General features: G+C 38.7%; 1 protein-coding gene across 9 annotated transcripts in view; it reads left to right on the top strand.

Moving 5' to 3' along the window:
* Positions 1-20,971, top strand: part of DYNC2H1 (dynein cytoplasmic 2 heavy chain 1) — a 339,344-nt gene that overhangs the window by 172,119 nt on the left and 146,254 nt on the right. For all 9 annotated transcript variants that reach the window (XR_011995854.1, XR_011995852.1, XR_011995853.1 and 6 more), the window contains 5 exons: positions 3,486-3,646; positions 6,920-7,045; positions 8,339-8,449; positions 15,257-15,412; positions 20,499-20,574. Coding sequence is in view for 5 of the 9 variants with exons in the window: in XM_072729934.1 (XP_072586035.1) it covers positions 3,486-3,646; positions 6,920-7,045; positions 8,339-8,449; positions 15,257-15,412; positions 20,499-20,574 (630 nt within the window). In the remaining 4 variants the exon portion in view is untranslated. The remainder of the gene's footprint in view (positions 1-3,485; positions 3,647-6,919; positions 7,046-8,338; positions 8,450-15,256; positions 15,413-20,498; positions 20,575-20,971) is intronic.

The raw sequence follows: 20,971 nt of genomic DNA, 5'->3' as shown, positions 1-20,971 counted from the left end.
TCCTCTCTCGGGGTCCTACTGGGTTGGCCTGGACTCTTGCTTCGAGTCCCACAGGCTGAATCCAGGTGTTGGCTCCATGTCCTGTAGGGGAGGCTCATAAGGAGGTATCCCCAAATGCATCGAGGCTCCTCACAGTATTCAATTGCATGCTGTTGTAGGGTTAGGTCCTCCTTCCCTCACTGTGGCTGGCATTGTCCTCAGCATTTGGAGGCCACTAGGGTTTTTTGGTGCTCCCCTTCCTCCATGGTCATGGGCAGCAGGGCCATGCTCTCTCCTCTGCGTTCTCAATCCTGCTTCTCTCTTCTGCCTCTCTTGACTTTAGCTGGAGAAATTTTTCTGCACTTAAGGATCCAAGTGATTACATTGGCTACTAGGATAATCAAGGGGAATGTTATTTTATGGTCCGGAACTGTAATTGTACCTGCAGAGTGCTTTCACAGAAGCACGAGGGTTGGGAATCTACAAACAGAGCCTTTGGTCTACCACAAAATGTGGGACTTTGGTTTTTTTTCTAGGCTTGAGTATGATTCCATTTCTAAAGAGTATCTTCCCATTTGATTGGTTGATGTACATTGGTTTCAGTAGTGGTTGTCAGTTTTCTTTTTATTGATGTTTGTGGTACATTTTAGAGTTGTCCTTTCTTGCTAATGAAGGAAGTGTAATTTCATACACTGGAGCTTGCCAGTCTCTTTGTTGGGGAGGATAGGCCGAGTGAGGAAGAATGAATCGATAATACTTAACCACCTGTAATAGTTTTATGTTAATTTGTTACTTTCTTAACTCACTTAGGTACCTAAAAAGTAAAAGATTAATATCCTTTTTTTAACTGCAAATTATTTCTTTTTTAAAATTTTAATATTTTATCTGAGTAAAATAAAAGGCAATAAAGGTTTGAGTTGTTTCTTTGACTCATTTTTTGTTTCCTTTTGAAAGAAATGATTTATTTTAAAGCTGCGTGGTCAAAATTTAAGATCCCAGTGATTTTTCAGTAGTTTTATCCTGTGATAATTCACAATGCAATGAACATCTGTGCCTCTTTATTTTCATTGAATAGTTTTGGATGATTCACCCTAACAGTTCTAGAGATATATAATGAGTCAAAGGTACTTGGGTTAATAAAACAAATGATTATATATATAGATCCATTCAATTAAAATGCACTTGGATTATTTTATTGGGAGTTTTGTGGGCAGAATGGTTAATACGGAATTCCAAGTAACATGAGCATTACTTATATTACCATAAATGGTTTACCTTTTTCATGATATTTTCTCCAATCCAAAATGTTTCAGTACTTTGAAATATTGTCTAAAATGAGTTAATGCACATATTTTGATCTTCTGTAGAATTTTAACTTTAGAAGAAATATTTGAATTTATGTTAGAAGAGTGTACACATGTTTCAGTCAGTTATTTTAGAAGACTTAGAAGAGTGCACACACATTTCAGTCAGTTATTTTATAGGAACCTATCTTCATATCTCTGACGTTCTTCTCACGTAACACCTCTAAGTAGAGCTTGATGAGAAGAAGACAGAAAGGAAACACCTGGGATCCCTTCATCCTGAGATAATTATTGTTGACATTTTAATGCACATTATTCTAGTCCTTCTGGGCACATGAATGTGCATATGTCACAGTACAGAATCATGCCCTCTGTTGAGTAATCTGCTTTTCAGTAAACTAGTGTGTAATCAGCACTTCTGTGATTTCAGCCCTTTCGTGCAGCTGTCTGAAGGTACTCAGTCCTCCAGGTGTCTCACTAAGAGCTGTGACGAAAGTGTTTCTGCATTCACATTCTGGGTTATGCTTAAGTTATTGTAATCTCAGTTGCTGGGCAGCCTGGGTGGCTCAGCAGTTTAGCGCTGCCTTCAGCCCAGGGTGTGATCCTGGAGACCGGGGATCAAGGCCCACATTGGGCTCCCTGCATGGAGCCTGCTTCTCCCTCTGCCTGTGTCTTTACCCCTCTCTCTGTCTCTGTCTCTCATGAATAAATAAATTAAATCTTTAAAAAAATACCTCAGTTGCTGAGTCAAAGGCCAGACATATTTTTAACACTTTAATCCATATTCTAATATCAGACAGTACCGGTCGGTAACTGGCCTCGAATATTGAGTTCATGAATGAATGACTGAACAGAAACATTTTTTTTTTTTTTTTAACAGAAACATTTCTAATGACATTGCCACAAGTACTTACAAACTCCTTTCAGTGTGAAATTTGAGTCCGGTGTGGTTTTCGGTTTTCGAGAAAGACCTTCTTTGGCTGGTCCTGAGGGCATGGAATTTGTATTTTTAAAGCACTGGCTACAGAAATTCTTAAGAATGTCTTTCTCCAGTGATTTTAGAATTTGTAAAGTACGACATTGTCTGTTTATTCTATGCTTGAGGCTATGGGGACACCTTTCTCACCTCTGTAATCAATATTACATTCTGTAATCTGTTTTTGAACTCTTGTGTCATACCCTCTTTTTAGTTCAGCTCAAACAAGTGTGTTTTGATGATTATTGAAGTGGGTCTTCTTTAGCTTGGCTTTTACTAAATACATTAGTCATGGAAACATTTAAATATTAGTAGAAGACATTCAAACATAATAGCAAAATTATGATTCCTTGTCTGTATAAGGACCTTGTGGTTATGAACTCAGACTGGAAAACACAGGTGAATTATGTTGAATACAGTTAGCAGGTAGCTGCTGGGTGAGCTTTGGCAAGACATTTAGTCTTTTGACTATTAGTTTTCTTAGATGTAAAATAAATGTGTGGTATAATGCCTGGCCTAGAGTGGGTGATGAAGAAATGAATCTGTTTTTATTATGTACTGTTTTGCTCCCAGATGACTTATGGGTTGTGTTATGCCTGTTTTACAATTGAGGAAACCGAGGCACATCATGTTTTAGTGGTTTGCATAGGGTCACTTGGCTAACCTGAGAGCTTACATCTTTCTGAGTCCAAACTAACATTCTTTTCATTCTATACCACTTTTTTTTTTTTTTTTTTGTAATGTATGGAGTAAGAAATGACCACCCTGCATCATGATGGGGAAACTGTTCACTCTATCACATGGAAATCTGGCTTCCAAGTGCATAGCACAGAGTTGGCACTCAGTTGCCACAGAAATGAATGAAAAGAAATATAGATGGAGGGTTGGGTTCAGTCTTCTAGCAGAAAACCACATATTGAGAGCACGGTGCTGTTTGTGTGTATATTGGTCTGCTGGACATGGCAGTTGGGTGCTCCCTCTTGCTATTGCTGTGCTCAGTTGCTGAGATCATAGGCATAGAGCTTTTGGAAAAAGCCTGGCCCTCACATAAGCATTCAGTGAGATGTTAATTATTGCTAGTAAGGGAGTGATTTTACTGAGAAAACTGTAACATGTATGGGATTATCATTCACCTGCTTTTTCTGCTACATCATATAATTAGTTTTAACAGACTGTCCAAATCACATTGCTTTGTAGTTTTCATGTTGTTTGTACCTGTCTTCCAGGCCTGAAAGACCTGTCCCCGCTCCCTCTAAATCTCAAACGGCTTTACAAGGAGACACTGGAAATTGAGCCTATCTTGATAATCATCTCCCCAGGAGCCGATCCTTCTCAGGAGCTCCAGGAGCTGGCCAACGCAGAGAGAAGTGGAGAGTGCTATCACCAGGTCAGCGCCCATTCCCTGCTGTTTCTGCTACAGTCCTGCTCCTCCTGCCCTGTTTGATTCTGTTCGTGTGACAGATGAATTGTGATGCTAGGCCAAGTATACTATGTCCCCCAAAGTGCCCATGTCCTGCTTCCCAGAACCCATGGATTTGTTACCTGACATGGCAGAAGGAACTCTGCACCTGTTGTTCCCTGTCTTCATCTGGAGTCAGGTGCGCCCAGTGTAATTGCAGGGTCCTTACAAGGCGTACAGAGGCTGGGGAGGGCTAGTGGAGACCCAGGTGTGGTAATGCAGCCATGGTCAGAGTGGTGGGAAATGCTGTGGTGCTAGCTTTGCAAATGCATGAAGAGATGTGGGTGGTCTCTAGATGCTAGAAAAGCAAGAGGGAGATTCTCTCTTAGAGAAAGGACAGTCTTGTGGTAAAGTCAGAGTCCTTGGTGGTAGGTGGGGCTTCTGATCTCCAGAAATCTAGTAGTAAATTTGTTTGGCTTTAGGCACTAAATTGCAGTAATTTGTTATAGCAGTAATAGGAAACTGATATATTTGCTAACCTTTTTAGAATAATTTTTAAATTTGACTTGAATGCTTTTACAGTGAATCATAGCACTATTCACCTGCAAAAGCTGAACTACCTAAACTCGTGGGTAGAACTTATGTAGTATAGCTTCATTTTTTTCTGAGGTAAATTTAGGAGCTCTAGTGTGTTTGGATCACCTCCTTTGTGCAATTGGGGTTGCATGCAGGTCTAAAAATGTGTTAATTTACCATCAGTTTTTGACAACTGAATAAACTGCTTTCATTGAGGATATTGGAGTGATTGAGAAGGAAGTGAAGAAGTAGGAATGTTGTGCAGAACATGAATAGAAGGCAATGAGAAAGCAGGGAGATGGGGTCCTGTGTCCACGTGGATCCTGGTCAGGCTGTGGTCCTCAGCGAGTGTTCTGGACCAGGGCCCCTGCCACAGCTCTGTTAGCAGGGACTTAGCAACAGGGGTAAAGCTACTTGCATTCGCAGAAGGTTTGACTAAACTTCTGAAGTTTTGTATACTGAACTTGCAAAATCGGTGAATATAGTAAAGCTTTTCAGAATGGACATAATTATTCATAATTCTGTTAAAGTTTTGTTGCTATCCTGAATGTATATGGTAAGGCTGATAGATTCTTGATTAAAATTAAAAAATTAATTTTTAACTTAAGTTGTAGTATAGCTTTCTGAGGGGATGGGTGGCTACTTGACATTTTCCTGTTATGCTTTTTAAAAATATTTATTTTTATTTTAAGATTTTTATTTAATTTAAAAAAAAAAAGATTTTTATTTATTCATGAGAGACACAGAAAGAGAGAGATGCAGAGACACAGGCAGAGGGAGAAGCAGGCTCCATGCAGGGAGCCCGATGTGGGACCCAATCCCGGGTCTCCAGGATCATGCCGCTGGCTGAAGGCGGCGCTAAACCGCTAAGCCACCGGGGTTGCCCCAAAATATTTTATTTTTATAATAAATTATTTTCATGAGGTTTTATGAATCTAAGGTTTTTTTTCATATAATTGATACTTTATGGTAAATTCCGAGTTGCCTATTTTTAGCTGTCATTTCCTTTGAGCAAAATACTATCCCTTTTCTCTGATTGTGTTGTACATAACTATACATGGTTTTTGTTTTTGTTTTATGTGGGGTTTATTTTGCATTTTAATAATGGCAAACTAAAAAATGCATCAGAACAATTCAGTCACTTTGTTTCACCCATCCTATTTGCTTCTTTGGGGGTTAGACCTGAAAATTAAAAAAAATAATCAATATATGAGTATTTATTAACTGTTATTGCATGCTTTAGTATGCAACACATTAGATATGGTTCCCACTCTCAAGAACTTTGTAGTCTAATTGAAAAACAAAATCAATACTTGTAAAAGTCAACTAAAAAGTCAGGAAATGCTATCTTGTGTTCATTATGGAGACAGAAATCACTGTGTTTGAGGTAATCTATAACCATAGTCTTGAAAGTGTTTTGATCATGTACCCAATTAAGAATTTGAACCAGGACTCCCAGAGTGGTTTTTTTTTTTTTAAAGATTTTATTTATTTATTCATGAGAGACAGAGAGAGGCAGAGACATAGAGAGAGAAGCAGGCTCCTTTCAGGGAGACCGATGTGGGACTTGATCCCAGGACTCTGGGATCATGCCCTGAGCTGAAGGCAGACGCTCAACCGCTGAGCCACCCAGGTGTCCCTCCCAGAGTGTTTATCGACTGTGTACATGCATACATACACCTGGCTGTCCTGATGTCCAAGTATGACATACACTACCCTTTACAAACACGACAGGCGGCTAGAATGGACGTGGTCCGTAGTCACCTGGGACCCACTGCCTAAGACCTGCAGAATGACAATGCAGCCTGAGCACAGTCCATCATCTAGGGCATTCCAGCTCCCAGAACCTGCAGGATTTCTGCTTCAGGAGGGGCACCTACCTGCCAGTGCCTGAGCATCCCCAGGCCTGATGCACCACAGAGCCCTTCCCCTCTGTAGCCCTGCCCCTCACACTCACACTCACACTCACACTCACACTCCCCTGCTCCTTCTGGCCCCCCCTCTTCCCACCCCTTGCACTCACCCCACCCCTCACCCTCGCACCTCCTCTGGGCCCTTGCCCCAACCCCTGGTCCATCACCCCGCCCCTCTCAGCAGTCCCTAGAGGAGCAGTGGGCAGAGTGCAGAGTCCTTGGAGTCCTTGCCATGGGTGGGGATTTACTGGATGATGAAGGGCTAGGGACTGACACTGTTACACCTGTAGCTTGAGAGCCAGATATTGTGCAGTGTTGGAAAAATCGGAAGTAAATTTCAAGGAAGTATTGGTATTAATGTTTAATCCCTCAAAGAATTCAAGACTAAGTAAAAAAATTTACTTTTTTTTAAAACATTCATGTTTGAGAGCGTAATAAGAATTGCAGGAAATAGGGGAATGAGAAACAAAAATAAAACTATTCAATAATTCTTTACACTGTTCTGTAACTTGCAAACTTGTAATGATACCATATTTTTAATAAATAGAAAAGTATTAGAACTCTATTGATGAAGGATAAAAAAACAAGAGAGCTGTTGGAAATGGCAGCAGAGTCTGATATTTCTTATTAAAAACTTAGAACCCTCATCAGAATCACTGAGTTCAGTATGTATGACAGTATGTATGACCTGATACCAGATACCATTTGAATCTCTCCTGTAACATGTTATCAGGTCTGTTGTTTAGTATTGTTTTTCATTTTGTATTTGCAGGTTGCTATGGGTCAAGGTCAAGCTGATTTAGCGATTCAGATGCTAAAAGAATGTGCCCGCAATGGGGACTGGCTGTGTTTGAAGAACTTACATTTAGTGGTGTCTTGGCTGCCAGTTCTGGAAAAGGTAGATTCAGATAAATGTGGTATAAATAGCATAGTATGGTCCATTATTATGTGGTATAATAGTAAATGATAGAATTTACAATTTTAAGCAAACATAATGTTTTTATAAAAGCCAGTTCTTTTCCATTTTTTTGTTACCTTCACTCTGCATTTTATATTATAATAATGTTAGTATCAGACATAGGTTATATTTATTAAAGTAACTTTTAGACCTTATTCTTTTAGAACTCTTGACAATTTTTTTGTCATTCATTCATTTCTTTATTTTACAAGCACGTGTTTAGTACAGAAAAAAGCCAGCAGTTGCCCTAAGTGCGAGTTGCATACAAAATTTGTGCCTGCTCCATTGGAAAGAACTTGGTTTAGAATAGACAGGCCACATTAATAACTATAGTGTAGCATTGTAAACACTGTAGGAGAGAATTTCACTTTACAAAATACCCTCAGTGATGAATTCTGCCTGGGACTGTGGTAGTGAAGAGTTGGAGAAGATATCCTCCTAAGACATATTTAAATTGACAAATGAGTAAAAATTTGTCAGGTTCCAAAGAGATTATTAACAGGTAGAAGAATAGTATGTATAAAGAAACAGACATAAAAATTTGAGTAAGTGACCAAAGCACACAGCTTGGGCAAAGGAATTTGTATGGTGAAGTTTTGAATTTATGTTTTTTTTTTTAAATTTTTTTTTTAATTTAATTTAATTTATTTATGATAGGCACACAGTGAGAGAGAGAGAGAGAGGCAGAGACATAGGCAGAGGGAGAAGCAGGCTCCATGCACCGGGAGCCTGACGTGGGATTCGATCCCGAGTCTCCAGGATCGCGCCCTGGGCCAAAGGCAGGCGCCAAACCGCTGCGCCACCCAGGGATCCCAAGTTTTGAATTTATATTGTAGGCAGTAGGATACAACAAAAATTGCCAATAAAGGAATTGATGTCATTGTAGAACTCTGTGGAAGCCTGAACCAAAGCAGCGAGGACCCAGAGTCCCACAGGTGGTTGCTAGTTGAGGCATCTCATTTACTGCTAGCACTTATCTTGTACGTACTGTGTATCAGGCACTGTTAGCACTTTGCATGGTGCTGTGAGGTATGTGCTATTACTGCCCTTGCTTAGAGTTGGTCTAAGTCCTAGAACCCAAGGTCACAGAGTAAATAAGCAGCAGAATGAAATATATGGGAATGTCACAGAAGGATTTTAGAAAGAAATTTTACTTATTACTAATGTATTTATAAAATGTAAATTAGTGCATGTATTTAAGTAGATTTTTATTGTTGCTGATTTGTACACAAGGAATTGAACACTCTTCAACCTAAAGATACCTTTCGTCTGTGGCTCACTGCAGAGGTCCATCCCCACTTCACTCCTATTTTACTACAGTCGAGTCTGAAGATAACCTATGAGGTAAGGAAACTTAAACCCTGAGTCACTTGGCGCATAGTGCGCTAGTCTCCATGTGCCTCCTAAACTCTGGAAAGAACTATCATTTCATACAAAACACACCAACCTTTCCTTTAAAACATTCAGTTCAATTAATGTGTGGGTAGAGGACCTGGACAGACATTGTCTAGAGAGGACATCCATATGACCAACAGGCACATAAACAGATGCTCATCATCACTCAACATCAGGGAAATGCAAATCAAAACCATACCAGATACCACCTCACACCTGTCAGAAAGACCACAATTAACAATTCAGGAAACAGCGAGTGTTGGTGAATGCATTGAGGAAATGTCTCATGCACTGCTGCTAGGTATGTCACTGTGGGACAGTATGGGGACAGTGTGGAGTTCCTCAGAAATTAAAAATAGAGCTACTGTGTGATCCAGTAATTCCATGACTGGGTATTTACCCGAAGGACACAAAAACAGTAATTCAAAAACATACATGCAGCCCTTTGTTTATAGCAGCATGATTTACAACACCCAAAATACAGAAGCAAGCTAGTGTCCATCAGTAAGTGAATGAACAAGGATGTGGTGCACATATATGGGAACTCATTGCTCAGCCATAAAAGAAGATGAGATCTTGCCATTTGCGATAACATGGATGGACCTACAAGGTGCTGTGCCAAGTGAGATAAGTTAAACTGAGAGAGACAAATATATGATCTCCTTTATAAGTGGAATATAACAAATGAAATATACAAACAAAAAGCGGAATCAGACCTATAAACAGAGACCAGGCTGATGGTGTCCTAGAAGATGGGAGTGGCACATGGGAGGCACGGCTCAGGGCATGGAGTCTGTGGTGGCATAATGGTGCTGTGAGGTGGGGGCGGATGGCAGCTCCACTTGTGGGGAGCACAGCATCACTGTGGTGTGTACCTGACACTACTGTCATGTTGTGTGTCAACTCTACTAAAAAAAAACCTTTTCATTTTGATGAGGTAATAAGTCATCGAAACCTTTTCATTTTGATGAGTATGCTCATAAATAAGAGCATAAGATGAGGGGATCCCTGGGTGGCTCAGCGGTTTAGCGCCTGCCTTTGGCCTAGGGCGTGATCCTGGAGTCCCGGGATCAAGTCCCATGTCGGGCTCCTGGCATGGAGCCTGCTTCTCCCTCCTCCTGTGTCTCGCCTCTCTCTCTCTCTCTCTCTCTCTTTCTCTCTTTCTCTCTCTCTCTGTGTTTATCATTAATAAATAAAAAAATCTTTAAAAAAAAAAGCATAAGATATTTATAAAAACATTTACATTTTCCTTTTTTTTAATTTATTTTATTTTTTAAAAGATTTTATTTATTCATCAGAGACACACAGAGAGAGAGAGAGAGAGAGAGAGAGAGGCAGAGACACAGGCAAAAGGAGAAGCAGGCTCCATGCAGGGAGTCCGATGTGGGACTCGATCCCCGGACCCCAGGATCAGGCCCCGGGCTGCAGGTGGCGCTAAACCACTGAGCCACCTGGGCTGCCCTACATTTTTCTTTTAAATTTTATTTCCTTTTTTTGGTGTCGATATCAGTAAGAGACACATAAAATTTAGTATTTTAACCATTTTTATTTATGCTGTTTGGTAGTGTTCATATATACTTTGTTGTGCAGCACATTGCCAGAACTTTCTCATCTTGCAAGACAGATTCTATCCATTGAGGAGCAACTCCCTGTTGCCCTGTCCCCCACCTGGCAGTCACCATTGTACTGCCTTTGTTCTGGGAGTTTGGCTACCTGAGAGACTCCTCTATGTAGAGGAGTATGTATTTGTCTTTGGGGGATGGCTTCTTTTATTCATGATAATGTCATCAAGGTTCATCTATGTCAGCGTGGGACAGGATTTCCCTCTCTTTCGAGTGTTGATAACATCCTGTTGTGTTTGCACATACTATGTTTCCTTTATCCATTCATTGATTCATGAACACGTAGGGCTTCTACCTCTTGACTGTTGTGAATAATGCTGCAGTGAACGTGAGTGGGCAAATAGCTCTTTCAGATCTTGTTTTCAGTTGGTTTTTTTTTTGGGGCTGGGGGCATATACCCAGTTGGAATTGCTGGATCAGAAGGTAATAATATTTTTTAGTTTTTTGAGGAACCTGCATAATGTTTATCATTGCAGTGCTGCATTTTTTTAAAGTTTTATTTATTTATTCATAGAGACACAGAGAATGAGGGGCAGAGAGAGGGAGCCTGACATGGGACTCGATCCAGGGTCCCCAAGATCAAACCTCCTGCTGCAGGCAGCGCTAAACTGCTGTGCCACCAGGGCTGCCCGCAGTGCTGCATTTTAGTTCCCACCAACACTTGTTATTTCAGCATATGTGTGTTTATATTAACCATCTTAACGGTGCATGGGGATAGCTTGCCCTAGGTTTGATTTGCATTTTCTCAGTCATTGAAGGAACAGGTCCCCTGATATTGGAAATTTTCTGCTTCTTGCCCATTTGCTATTTTACTTAGAGAAAGGTCTCTTAAGTCCTTCTCCCATTTTTTTATTGGCTTTCTGTTGCATTGGAGAGGTTCCTCGTGAGAGGGATAGTTAACTAACAGGGTCCTCCTCTTCACTGGGTGTGTCGTCTGCTTTATTGCACAGACATCAGGTCAGGTCTCATGGAGTTCCATTGTCTGTTCGTTGCCTCTGTTGCCTGTGCTCTGGTTCCTCTCCAAAAATCATGGCCAAAGCTGATCTCATGGAGTCTCCTCTGCCTACTTCTGGTCTTACAACAGTAAGCTGTACATTTAGGTCTTTAGGGTGTTGTGAGTTCATTTTTACATATGGTGTCAAGTTAACGGTTCAGCTTTCTTCTTTGCAGATGAGTATCTGGTGTTCTGACTTGTTTTCTGGCACAGCTAAGTCAGATTTTCAGTGGTTTTCTTTTTCCCATCCATCATTCTTCTGACACATAGTGTCCAAACCTGATGTATCCAAGGCTCTCTGTGTTGGCAGTGTTTTTATGTATGTATGTAACTGGCCAAAGTCATAAATAATAAACTGGATTAAAACTTTTTAAAACTGGTAAAAGAGGTTCTGCTTATTTTTTCCTGTTCATAGAAATTTGTTTTTGTTTTTTGTTTTTTTTTTTTAATTAATTTTTATTGGTGTTCAATTTACCAACATACAGAAAAACACCCAGTGCTCATCCCGTCAAGTGTCCACCTCAGTGCCCGTCACCCATTCCCCTCCAACACCCGCCCTCCTCCCCTTCCATCACCCCTAGTTCGTTTCCCCGAGTTAGGAGTCTTTATGTTCTGTCTCCCTTCCTGATATTTCCCACACATTTCTTTTCCCTTCCTTTATATTCCCTTTCACTATTATTTATATTCCCCAAATGAATGAGAACATACACTGTTTGTCCTTCTCCGATTGACTTATTTCACTCAGCATAATACCCTCCAGTTCCATCCACGTTGAAGCAAATGGTGGGTATTTGTCGTTTCTAATTGCTGAGTAATATTCCATTGTATACATAAACCACATCTTCTTTATCCATTCATCTTTCGTTGGACACTGAGGCTCCTTCCACAGTTTGGCTATTGTGGCCATTGCTGATAGAAACATCGGGGTGCAGGTGTCCCGACGTTTCATTGCATCTGAATCTTTGGGGTAAATCCCCAACAGTGCAATTGCTGGGTCGTAGGGCAGGTCTATTTTTAACTCTTTGAGGAACCTCCACACAGTTTTCCAGAGTGGCTGCACCAGTTCACATTCCCACCAACAGTGTAAGAGGGTTCCCTTTTCTCCGCATCCTCTCCAACATTTGTTGTTTCCTGCCTTGTTAATTTCCCCCATTCTCACTGGTGTGAGGTGGTATCTCATTGTGGTTTTGATTTGTATTTCCCTGATGGCAAGTGATGCAGAGCATTTTCTCATGTGCATGTTGGCCATGTCCATGTCTTCCTCTGTGAGATTTCTCTTCATGTCTTTTGCCCATTTCATGATTGGATTGTTTGTTTCTTTGGTGTTGAGTTTAATAAGTTCTTTATAGATTTTGGAAACTAGCCCTTTATCTGATATGTCATTTGCAAATATCTTCTCCCATTCTGTAGGTTGTCTCTTAGTTTTGTTGACTGTATCCTTTGCTGTGCAAAAGCTTCTTATCTTGATGAAGTCCCAATAGTTCATTTTTGCTTTTGTTTCTTTTGCCTTTGTGGATGTATCTTGCAAGAAGTTACTGTGGCCGAGCTCAAAAAGGGTGTTGCCTGTGTTCTCTTCTATGATTTTGATGGACTCTTGTCTCACATTTAGATCTCTCATCCATTTTGAGTTTATCTTTGTGTATGGTGAAAGAGAGTGGTCCAGTTTCATTCTTCTGCATGTGGATGTCCAATTTTCCCAGCACCATTTATTGAACAGACACATAGATCAATGGAACAGAATAGAGAACCCAGAAGTGGACCCTGAAATATATGGTCAACTAATATTCGATAAAGGAAGAAAGACTATCCATTGGAAGAAATTTGTTTTTTATAATCTTTGGGCTGAAGACAAATATTTTGGTAGTGTTTATGACTACCTGCTGCTTTAGATTGGTATTTCTTAATTTTTATCTGATGGTGTTAATCTCCTCTAAGAAAGAAAAGCGATAGTATTAATCCAAGGAAGGTAACATTGGTTTAATATTTGGAAATATGTTAATTCAAAGTCATGACACTATTTAGTAAGAAGGAACATTTTCAGTATCTTCTCAGCCTTCTCCCAGTGCACTCTTTGACATATTCTAGAACTGGATGGAGGAGCCACTGGGTAGGGGGTGGTTCTTCCCTTGAGTACATACCATGTAATACCTGCATATACGAAGTACACAGTGAATATTCCAATACACAAGGAGTTAATATTTATCAGGGGACCTGTTCCTTCAACATTTTAACCCTATGTGCAGTCTTTTCCAGGTTTTTTTTTTTTTTTTCACGAGGTAGTTTGATTACCTTTTTATGGAAATTTTGTTTAGTCTAAATTGGTGACTTTTTCCTATTTCTTAAATTCATGTAGATATTCAACTATTTGAAAATAATGCAGTTAATTATATTTTAAATTATTACTATATATGTACATATATGTACCCATATGCATTTATTTAGTAACTTAAAGGCTGTTAAATCTCTGTTTTACTTTTTTTGATTAGTTGACTTTAAAAATTTACTCCAAATAACCAATATCATCATTTACTTTTATCTAGTAATTCTTTTCACTGACTTTCCTGCTTTATCCTTTATTTTCTTGTTTTCCTTAGATTTGTATTTATTTTTGTACTTCCTGACTTCTTTTGTTGAATACTTAGTTGATTCATATTTACTTGAAATAAGACTGAAATTATTATGTCTGTGAATTTGCAACTGAGTACATGCTTGGCCTTATCCCATAGTTTGACACAGTAGTATCTTCATCTTGTTATTTTTCAAATGTTCTTTGTGTATGACTTTCTCTGTAATTGTATATGATTTATTCATTTTGTGTTATCTTTAGTGCCTTAAACTCCAAGTGGCTGGTCAGTTGCCTATTAATTTCATGTTGTATTGAATATTGCTCAGGAAATTGGCCTATTCTATGATAATTTTTTATAAATATTTCATAAACATAAAACATTTTCATTTTGAGAAGTATAAGTTTGGATATGTATTTAGTAAATCAGTGGTAGTTTTTCTTCTAATCTTAAGTCTTTTTATTTGAGAAAAAACAGAATGGAAAGGATTACAAAGGGAATGACTTCCTTATAGCAGGCTTTCTTAAAGTTCTGACTTGAATTATTTGTGCTTTTTGTGTAAGAAACCATTTTAGAGGAAGAATTTTACTTTTCTTACAAGCTAGTGAAAATCAATTTGGCAGACAAATGCACATGAATATTTTTAAGCTTAGAAGAATTTTTTTAAAGATTTTTTCCAAAGAATTTATTTATTTGAGAGAAAGAGAGGGCACAAGCATGGAGGAGGGGCAGAGGGAGAGGGAGACACAGACTCTCTGCTGAGTAGGAAACCTGACGTGAGGTTCAGCCTCAGGACCCTGAGATCATGACCTGAGCCAAAGGCGGATGTTTAACTAATACTAAGAGACCCAGGAGTTCCATCCTTAGTAGAATTCTAAAGGGACCAATTATTAATACACAAATGCATTTTATTAAAAAAAAAAACAGAAGAATTTTTTTTCAAGAAATGGGTTTATTTACTCTTTTTCTAAGAATTCAGAATTTGTCCTCTTCTTTTGGATAATTAAATAATATAAACATATTCTATGCATGTGGGTAAGAATTTTTTGAATGAATTTTAGGCTAATTAGACACTTTGATTTTCTGGTTTGATTCTGTGTTTATGAGACTTGCAATGTCAGCTGATAACCACTTCGCCACAAGTGGACTAATGTGTAAGGAATATTAATTGTATGTAAATAGTATGTAGAAGACCTCATGGAAACTCAGCACCTGGAGAGGGAGACTAGTCTATGGAAGTAAAACCACATGCCCCATGACAATCAATGTCGAATTCATTGTGTAAGTGACGATTCAGTTTCAGTAAACTACCTCAGTGAACATATAAAAAACATACTTGGTTATTTTGAATACTGTTGGTTTTATAGTTGTTTAATTTGAAAATTTTTGAATTATAATTGGTGTGAACTGTTAGATAACAGGAGTTTAGAACTAGTTTTAGATATGAATGTTTTGAGGTCAAAATAAGTCAAACTGGATAATAGTGAAAATTTTTCTCTATTAAAATGTCCTCAGGTATGTTATTAATTTTATTTATAATATTTGAAACAATATGATGTCAATTTTTTGCCTTTAGTCACCTCCAGGTTTGAAGAAGAATTTAATGCGTACTTATGAATCATGGACTCCTGAGCAAATCAGCAAAAAAGATAATGTACATCGCGCTCACGCCCTCTTTAACTTTGCATGGTTTCATGCTGCGTGTCAAGAGAGAAGAAACTATATTCCGCAGGTGAGTTAGGACACATCTTGGCTGTGTCGTAAGCTGTGTGTATTTCTGTATTAGAGTGTTTCTACAACTTAGTGTAAATGGCTAGGATTACTTTTCATTTGGCTCATGATTCATAACTTCGTATCTCTAATTCTGTCCTTGCTGTTCATCTTCTGGACTGTGGATAGTGCCGTAGTTCACATGCCTCTGAGTTACATTGTTGGGGATGATGCGTGAAGCATCATAATCCTCTGATTGCTGTGGTTGATGAGGAGTTCAAGACCGAGTTCCCCATTGCTTTTTTTTATCGGGTACCCCTCCCGATAAAGGGCATTGATCCCATTTCCTCAAGCTGGAAACCTAGGAATTGTGAATATGACTTTCTTTCTCAGCTCCCCTCCCCAGTGTATTTCTGAGTCCTGTTCATTCTTCTTGCAAAATACACTCGAGATCTGTGCCTTTCTCTTCATGAGTTTTTCTGAGCCTCCTCACCTTTTACCTATACTACTTTCCAAGGTCACCTTCCTACTCTTTTTGCTCCATCCATGTAGCAGCCAGAATTGTTTTTCTAATGTGTAGGTTGGATTATTTCCGTACTCTGCACACAGCCCATCAGATAGATGCCTTTCTGTTGTGCTTGCAAGGAAATGGGCACACTTATTGCTGTGGTGTCCAGAGGGAAAGACTGGCCAGTCTTCAGCCTCCCTCCAGACCCCATCAAGCCGCACATCTTCATGGTCATTGAATTCATTCAACACTTTGTCACCACATCCTCCCCTTGCCATGCAGTCCTAGTGGGCCCCCTTATTCTGTTCTTCTTGCCAAATGCCTGAGTCATACATTGTGTCACTTCTAGATTTCATTCTTCCCATCTTTTTTTCAGCATTGCCTTACTGCTGTGTTCTCCTCAGTCTGTGCTCCCCACCTGCCCCGGGTTTAGCCTGTTTCACTTACCTGTCAACATTGGAATGCAGCTGTGGAGTTAGAGACCTGTACTGAGTTCTGACTTGAGATTTCCTAGCCCTGTGACCTCCCCGCAGAGTGGGCCAACTCCTCACATGTACCTTTGTCCTGAGGATTGGGTGGAATAGTGTATATTCACAAATGCCTTGCACATCCTTCCCAAAAAGATTTGTCAGATGCGTGAAGTCATGATGAGGTTTTGTATCCTTGCAAATGACACTTACAGGGAGGGTGTGCTACTGCTTACTTGACCATGGAAGCCAGGGCCTCCTGATGGCAGTGACCTTGTTGAGCAAGTCACACTCCAGAACCCAAGCCTGAGTCCCCAGTAGTAATCCTGACGGGTTCATGAGCAACACTGATGGTGGTAGACCTTGATGGAAAAAGCAATTATTTTTTTAATGAAATTTGATTTTTTTTATTAAGGGATACATGCACATAATATAAATTAAAAAGTTACAAGAAGATTTGCAACTAAAATTTAGTCTCCTCCCATCCTCGCTCTCTAAAAGCACTTCTGTTCCCAGGGCAGCCACTGCTCAGCACTGCTGGTTGTCCTTCAGAAACAGGGCATATGTAAACAAGCATATTTTATGTATTTATATACTGACGTATGTTCTTTTTAACTCCAATAGCAGCACATTACCAATAACAGTTCTGTGTTTTGCTTTATTAACCAACACATTTCAGAGGTTTTTAAATCTTAGTAACCATTTCATGGCTAAATTTTAAATATTACTTGTGTTCATTATATTGATAGACTTTTAAGCAGTTTTGTTTTGTTGGATAGACATATCAATCTTGGCTACTAATAGAAAATATTGCAGTGGTTATTCCTACATTTGCCTCATTTCATATTTATTGATGGTTATAATTCCTAAGTTGGAATGTTTGGGTCAAAAGATAGCTGTATTTTAAGGAATTTGTAAATACTACCAAAATGTTCTTTTTAGAGCAATTTACTTTCACACACACACAAATACTTGAAAGTGTCACGTTTTAAAAACATGTTAAGTTTGCTCTCTTTTAAATGATGAAATCGGAGGAAAACCTAGTCAAAACATAAAGTACCATTAATTGCCAGACACCGTGTCACAGGGATGTGCACTACACAAACTGTTTTATTTTACTTCTTTTCCTCATTTAATCACCAACTTCTAGAAATAAAGATCCACTCACTACCAGTTCAGTTGAATTTCCATTCTTGAAGTCAGTAAAAAAGATTTTTTTTTTTTTGCCATTTTTCATTGCAGTGCCGTATTTGGTTGCAGAATTACTTCCCCTATTTTACACCTGAGTGCTGTCCTTCTAATTCTGCACTTCATGTAACATCCCTTCTCTTTGATATTTGCTATTCTTGGTCGTCCTGTTGCTCTTACTAGATTGTGAGCATGTTGGCACCCTGCTTTCGTCTTTATTGGAATCCTTCACACCATGCCTGGGTTTCCAGGTGGGCTGAGCAGGGTGCCATGGGCTGTCTGAAGAAGCTCTCCACAATTTATAACAGTATTTCTACAAGAAAATATGACACAAATAACAAATACTACCTTCTGATTTTTTTGTGCCATATTTTTTTTTTAGGAAAAGGAAAGAAACTTTTTTAATATGAAAAAGTTAATTTACAAAAACCCCTTAAAATGATGAAATGAAGCTAAGAAGTTCACTGATACATAAAAATCAATTGTAATTCTATATCCCAATAAAAATACACATATGATAACATTTAAAAATAAAACTACTTAAGTAGAGTTAAAAACATGAAATGCATAATACATTTCACAAAATGTACACAAAAACTCTATAATAAAAGCTGTAAAATATTTTTAAAGTCCTTCATATTCCAGCATTGACATACTCCTCAGAGCACAGTTCTTACCATTTTAGAACTAGAATCTCACTTGGAATTGCTGTTCGGGGTTATTGAGGGCTGCAGTCTTCTAACTGCAGAGTTTTATAAATACTAATCTTTAAAGTATTGGAAAAAGTGTTTAAATCTACATTCACAAATAAGGTCTAAGAGAGTGATATAAGAAATATTAATAAGACTTTGAGTTGGTAGAAAATTTATTTGGAATATTCCAGGAAGTTTAACAACTGTGGACAGGCACATTCCCCCTACCCCTTTAATTCTTAGCTGGGCTAAAACTTAGTGAGGGGAGTTTAAATCTCTTATGATTTTTACAATATCTATAATTAAAAGCATTTTTATCCAAATGTTAGTGATGCCCAAATTTTTATATCAAACTCAGACTGGTTCCCTAAGTGCTAGGTTTTGCCTCCAACTATTTGACTTACCCAGTTTGTTTTTAAAATGTGTATACAATGGAATATTACTCAGCCATTAGAAACGACAAATACCCACCATTTGCTTTGACGTGGATGGACCTGGAGGGTATTATGCTGAGTGAAATAAGTCAATCGGAAAAGGACAAACATTATATGGTCTTATTCATTTGGGGAATATAAAAATTAGTGAAAGGGAATAAAAGGAAAGGAGAGAAAATGAGTGAAAATATCAGTGAGGGTGACAAAACATGAGAGACGCCTCACTCTGGGAAATCAACAAGGGGTAGTTGAAGGGGAAGTGGGCCGGGGGTTGGGGTGACTGGGTGATGGGCACTGAGAGGGACACTTGGTGGGATGAGCACTGGGTGTTATGCTAGATGTTGGCAAATTGAACTCCGGTAAAAAAAAAAATTTTTTTTAAATGACTGAAAGCCCACATATTCTGCATCCAAGTACTAGAACTGAAGCTTCTCAGGAGCACAGATTTTGTCCCCCTTGTTTGTTGCTGTGATCTCATGGACCAGGACAGCACCTGGTATGTAACAGGCACTTAGTAGCCTCCAGGAGCTCACGGAATCTTCCCAGCCTTGCATTCTTTCAGCGTCCACTTGACCATCAGTGACATCATCAGAAGTCATTCTTCACACCTCTCATCTTGGTGTCCTCACCTGCCATGACCATGAGGCACTGAAAGTCTTGAGTTTTACCATCCTGACTCCCTGTCTGCTCTATTCCCCTCCCCGTCAGGACACCTGCCCTAACCCTTAGCTCAGGTAACAGTTGGACATACCGAGTATATACCCTTCCATCCAACACATTGGAGCCACGAGTCTGTTGGAGTGATGGGTCGTACCCACCTTGCTTTTCCCTCCCCCACGTTTGGCTGACAGCAACCTGAGGGGGGAGTTATTTATGTTTTGGTTCCTTATGCCCAGAGCTTTACATGTAACATCGTGTAATAAATGTTTTGAATGATTAATGAATGAATGAAATCTGTATTGATGCTCCTAAATACTATTAAAGTCTAAATAGACTTTAGTTTCTGCTTATTACTTTGAACTAATTAAAGTTAATGGAGGTACCATCAAAATTACTTTTTTAAAATTTTTATATAATGAAGAGTTCTATGAATGTACTTTTCTTTTAAACTTTTATTTTTTATTTTATTTATTATTTTTTTATTTATGATAGTCACAGAGAGAGAGAGAGAGAGAGAGGCAGAGACATAGGCAGAGGGAGAAGCAGGCTCCATGCACCGGGAGCCCGACGTGGGATTCGATCCCGGGTCTCTAGGATCGCGCCCTGGGCCAAAGGCAGGCGCTAAACCGCTGCACCACCCAGGGATCCCCCTATGAATGTACTTTTTATACAAGAATTGTAGCTATTAACTAAGTTCATAATTTCCAATATGAATGCTTCATGGGTAAAATGTACAGAAAATAATGCTGTTTGCCTTTAAACATTTTTTTTGTGATATTTCTGTTCTCATGTCTGAGGACAAAAACCACAATTCTGAAGGACAAAATTATAGGAACTATCCCAATGTATATACCATACTTAGACTAAAAAATTTACCAATTTGTTCTATGACTGAATTGCCACCATACTTAAATGTTAAAAACTATTCTAGTATTAAAAGACTTTGGCATGACTTTTGGCAATCAAATTTCTTTTAAAAAATTACTGTTATTTTTGAGCTAACGATTTTTATTAAAAATTCTCGAGAGTTGCCCTTTTATTTTTCTAGCATATTTTGAACATTCTTAAGATTATAAGAGCAATGATATGTCTGTGTGTGTGTATATATATCTTTGAACATTGCTTAAAGTTCTGTAATATTTGTAAATTTGTTTCATAGGGTTGGACAAAATTTTATGAGTTTTCTTTATCAGATCTTCGGGCTGGATACAGCATTATTGACAGGCTCTTTGATGGTAAGTTTTACTAGTAATAATACCAGAGATAGTATTAATGTGAAAAATTGTTTAAGATCTTACTAACAATGTGATTTCTTCAAGAATGATTTCCTATAATGAAATTTGTTTTCTGTTTTTCATGTGTTTTATGTCCTGACTGCCAAGCTTGTGTTACTAGATAGTTCTTTATCTGTTGTGATCATTGGTTTTATATGCCATAGTTTTCTGATTGATATGTAGCTTTCAGGAAACAGAAGGCTAGAAAGACCTTGTCTTCAGTTTGTGGCCTTCCAAAGTTTGAGGCTAATGAAGAACTATTCAGATTTCAGGAACTGTTAAAATCCAGGCTTATGGTAGACTATGTTCACTATGGTGGATCTGTAGAATCTTACAATTAAGTAGGAGTCAGGATTGA

This window comes from Vulpes vulpes, chromosome 12 (assembly GCF_048418805.1).
Source record: "Vulpes vulpes isolate BD-2025 chromosome 12, VulVul3, whole genome shotgun sequence".
NCBI classification, from domain to species: domain Eukaryota; kingdom Metazoa; phylum Chordata; class Mammalia; order Carnivora; family Canidae; genus Vulpes; species Vulpes vulpes.
This window is presented reverse-complemented; position numbering and strand designations above follow the sequence as displayed.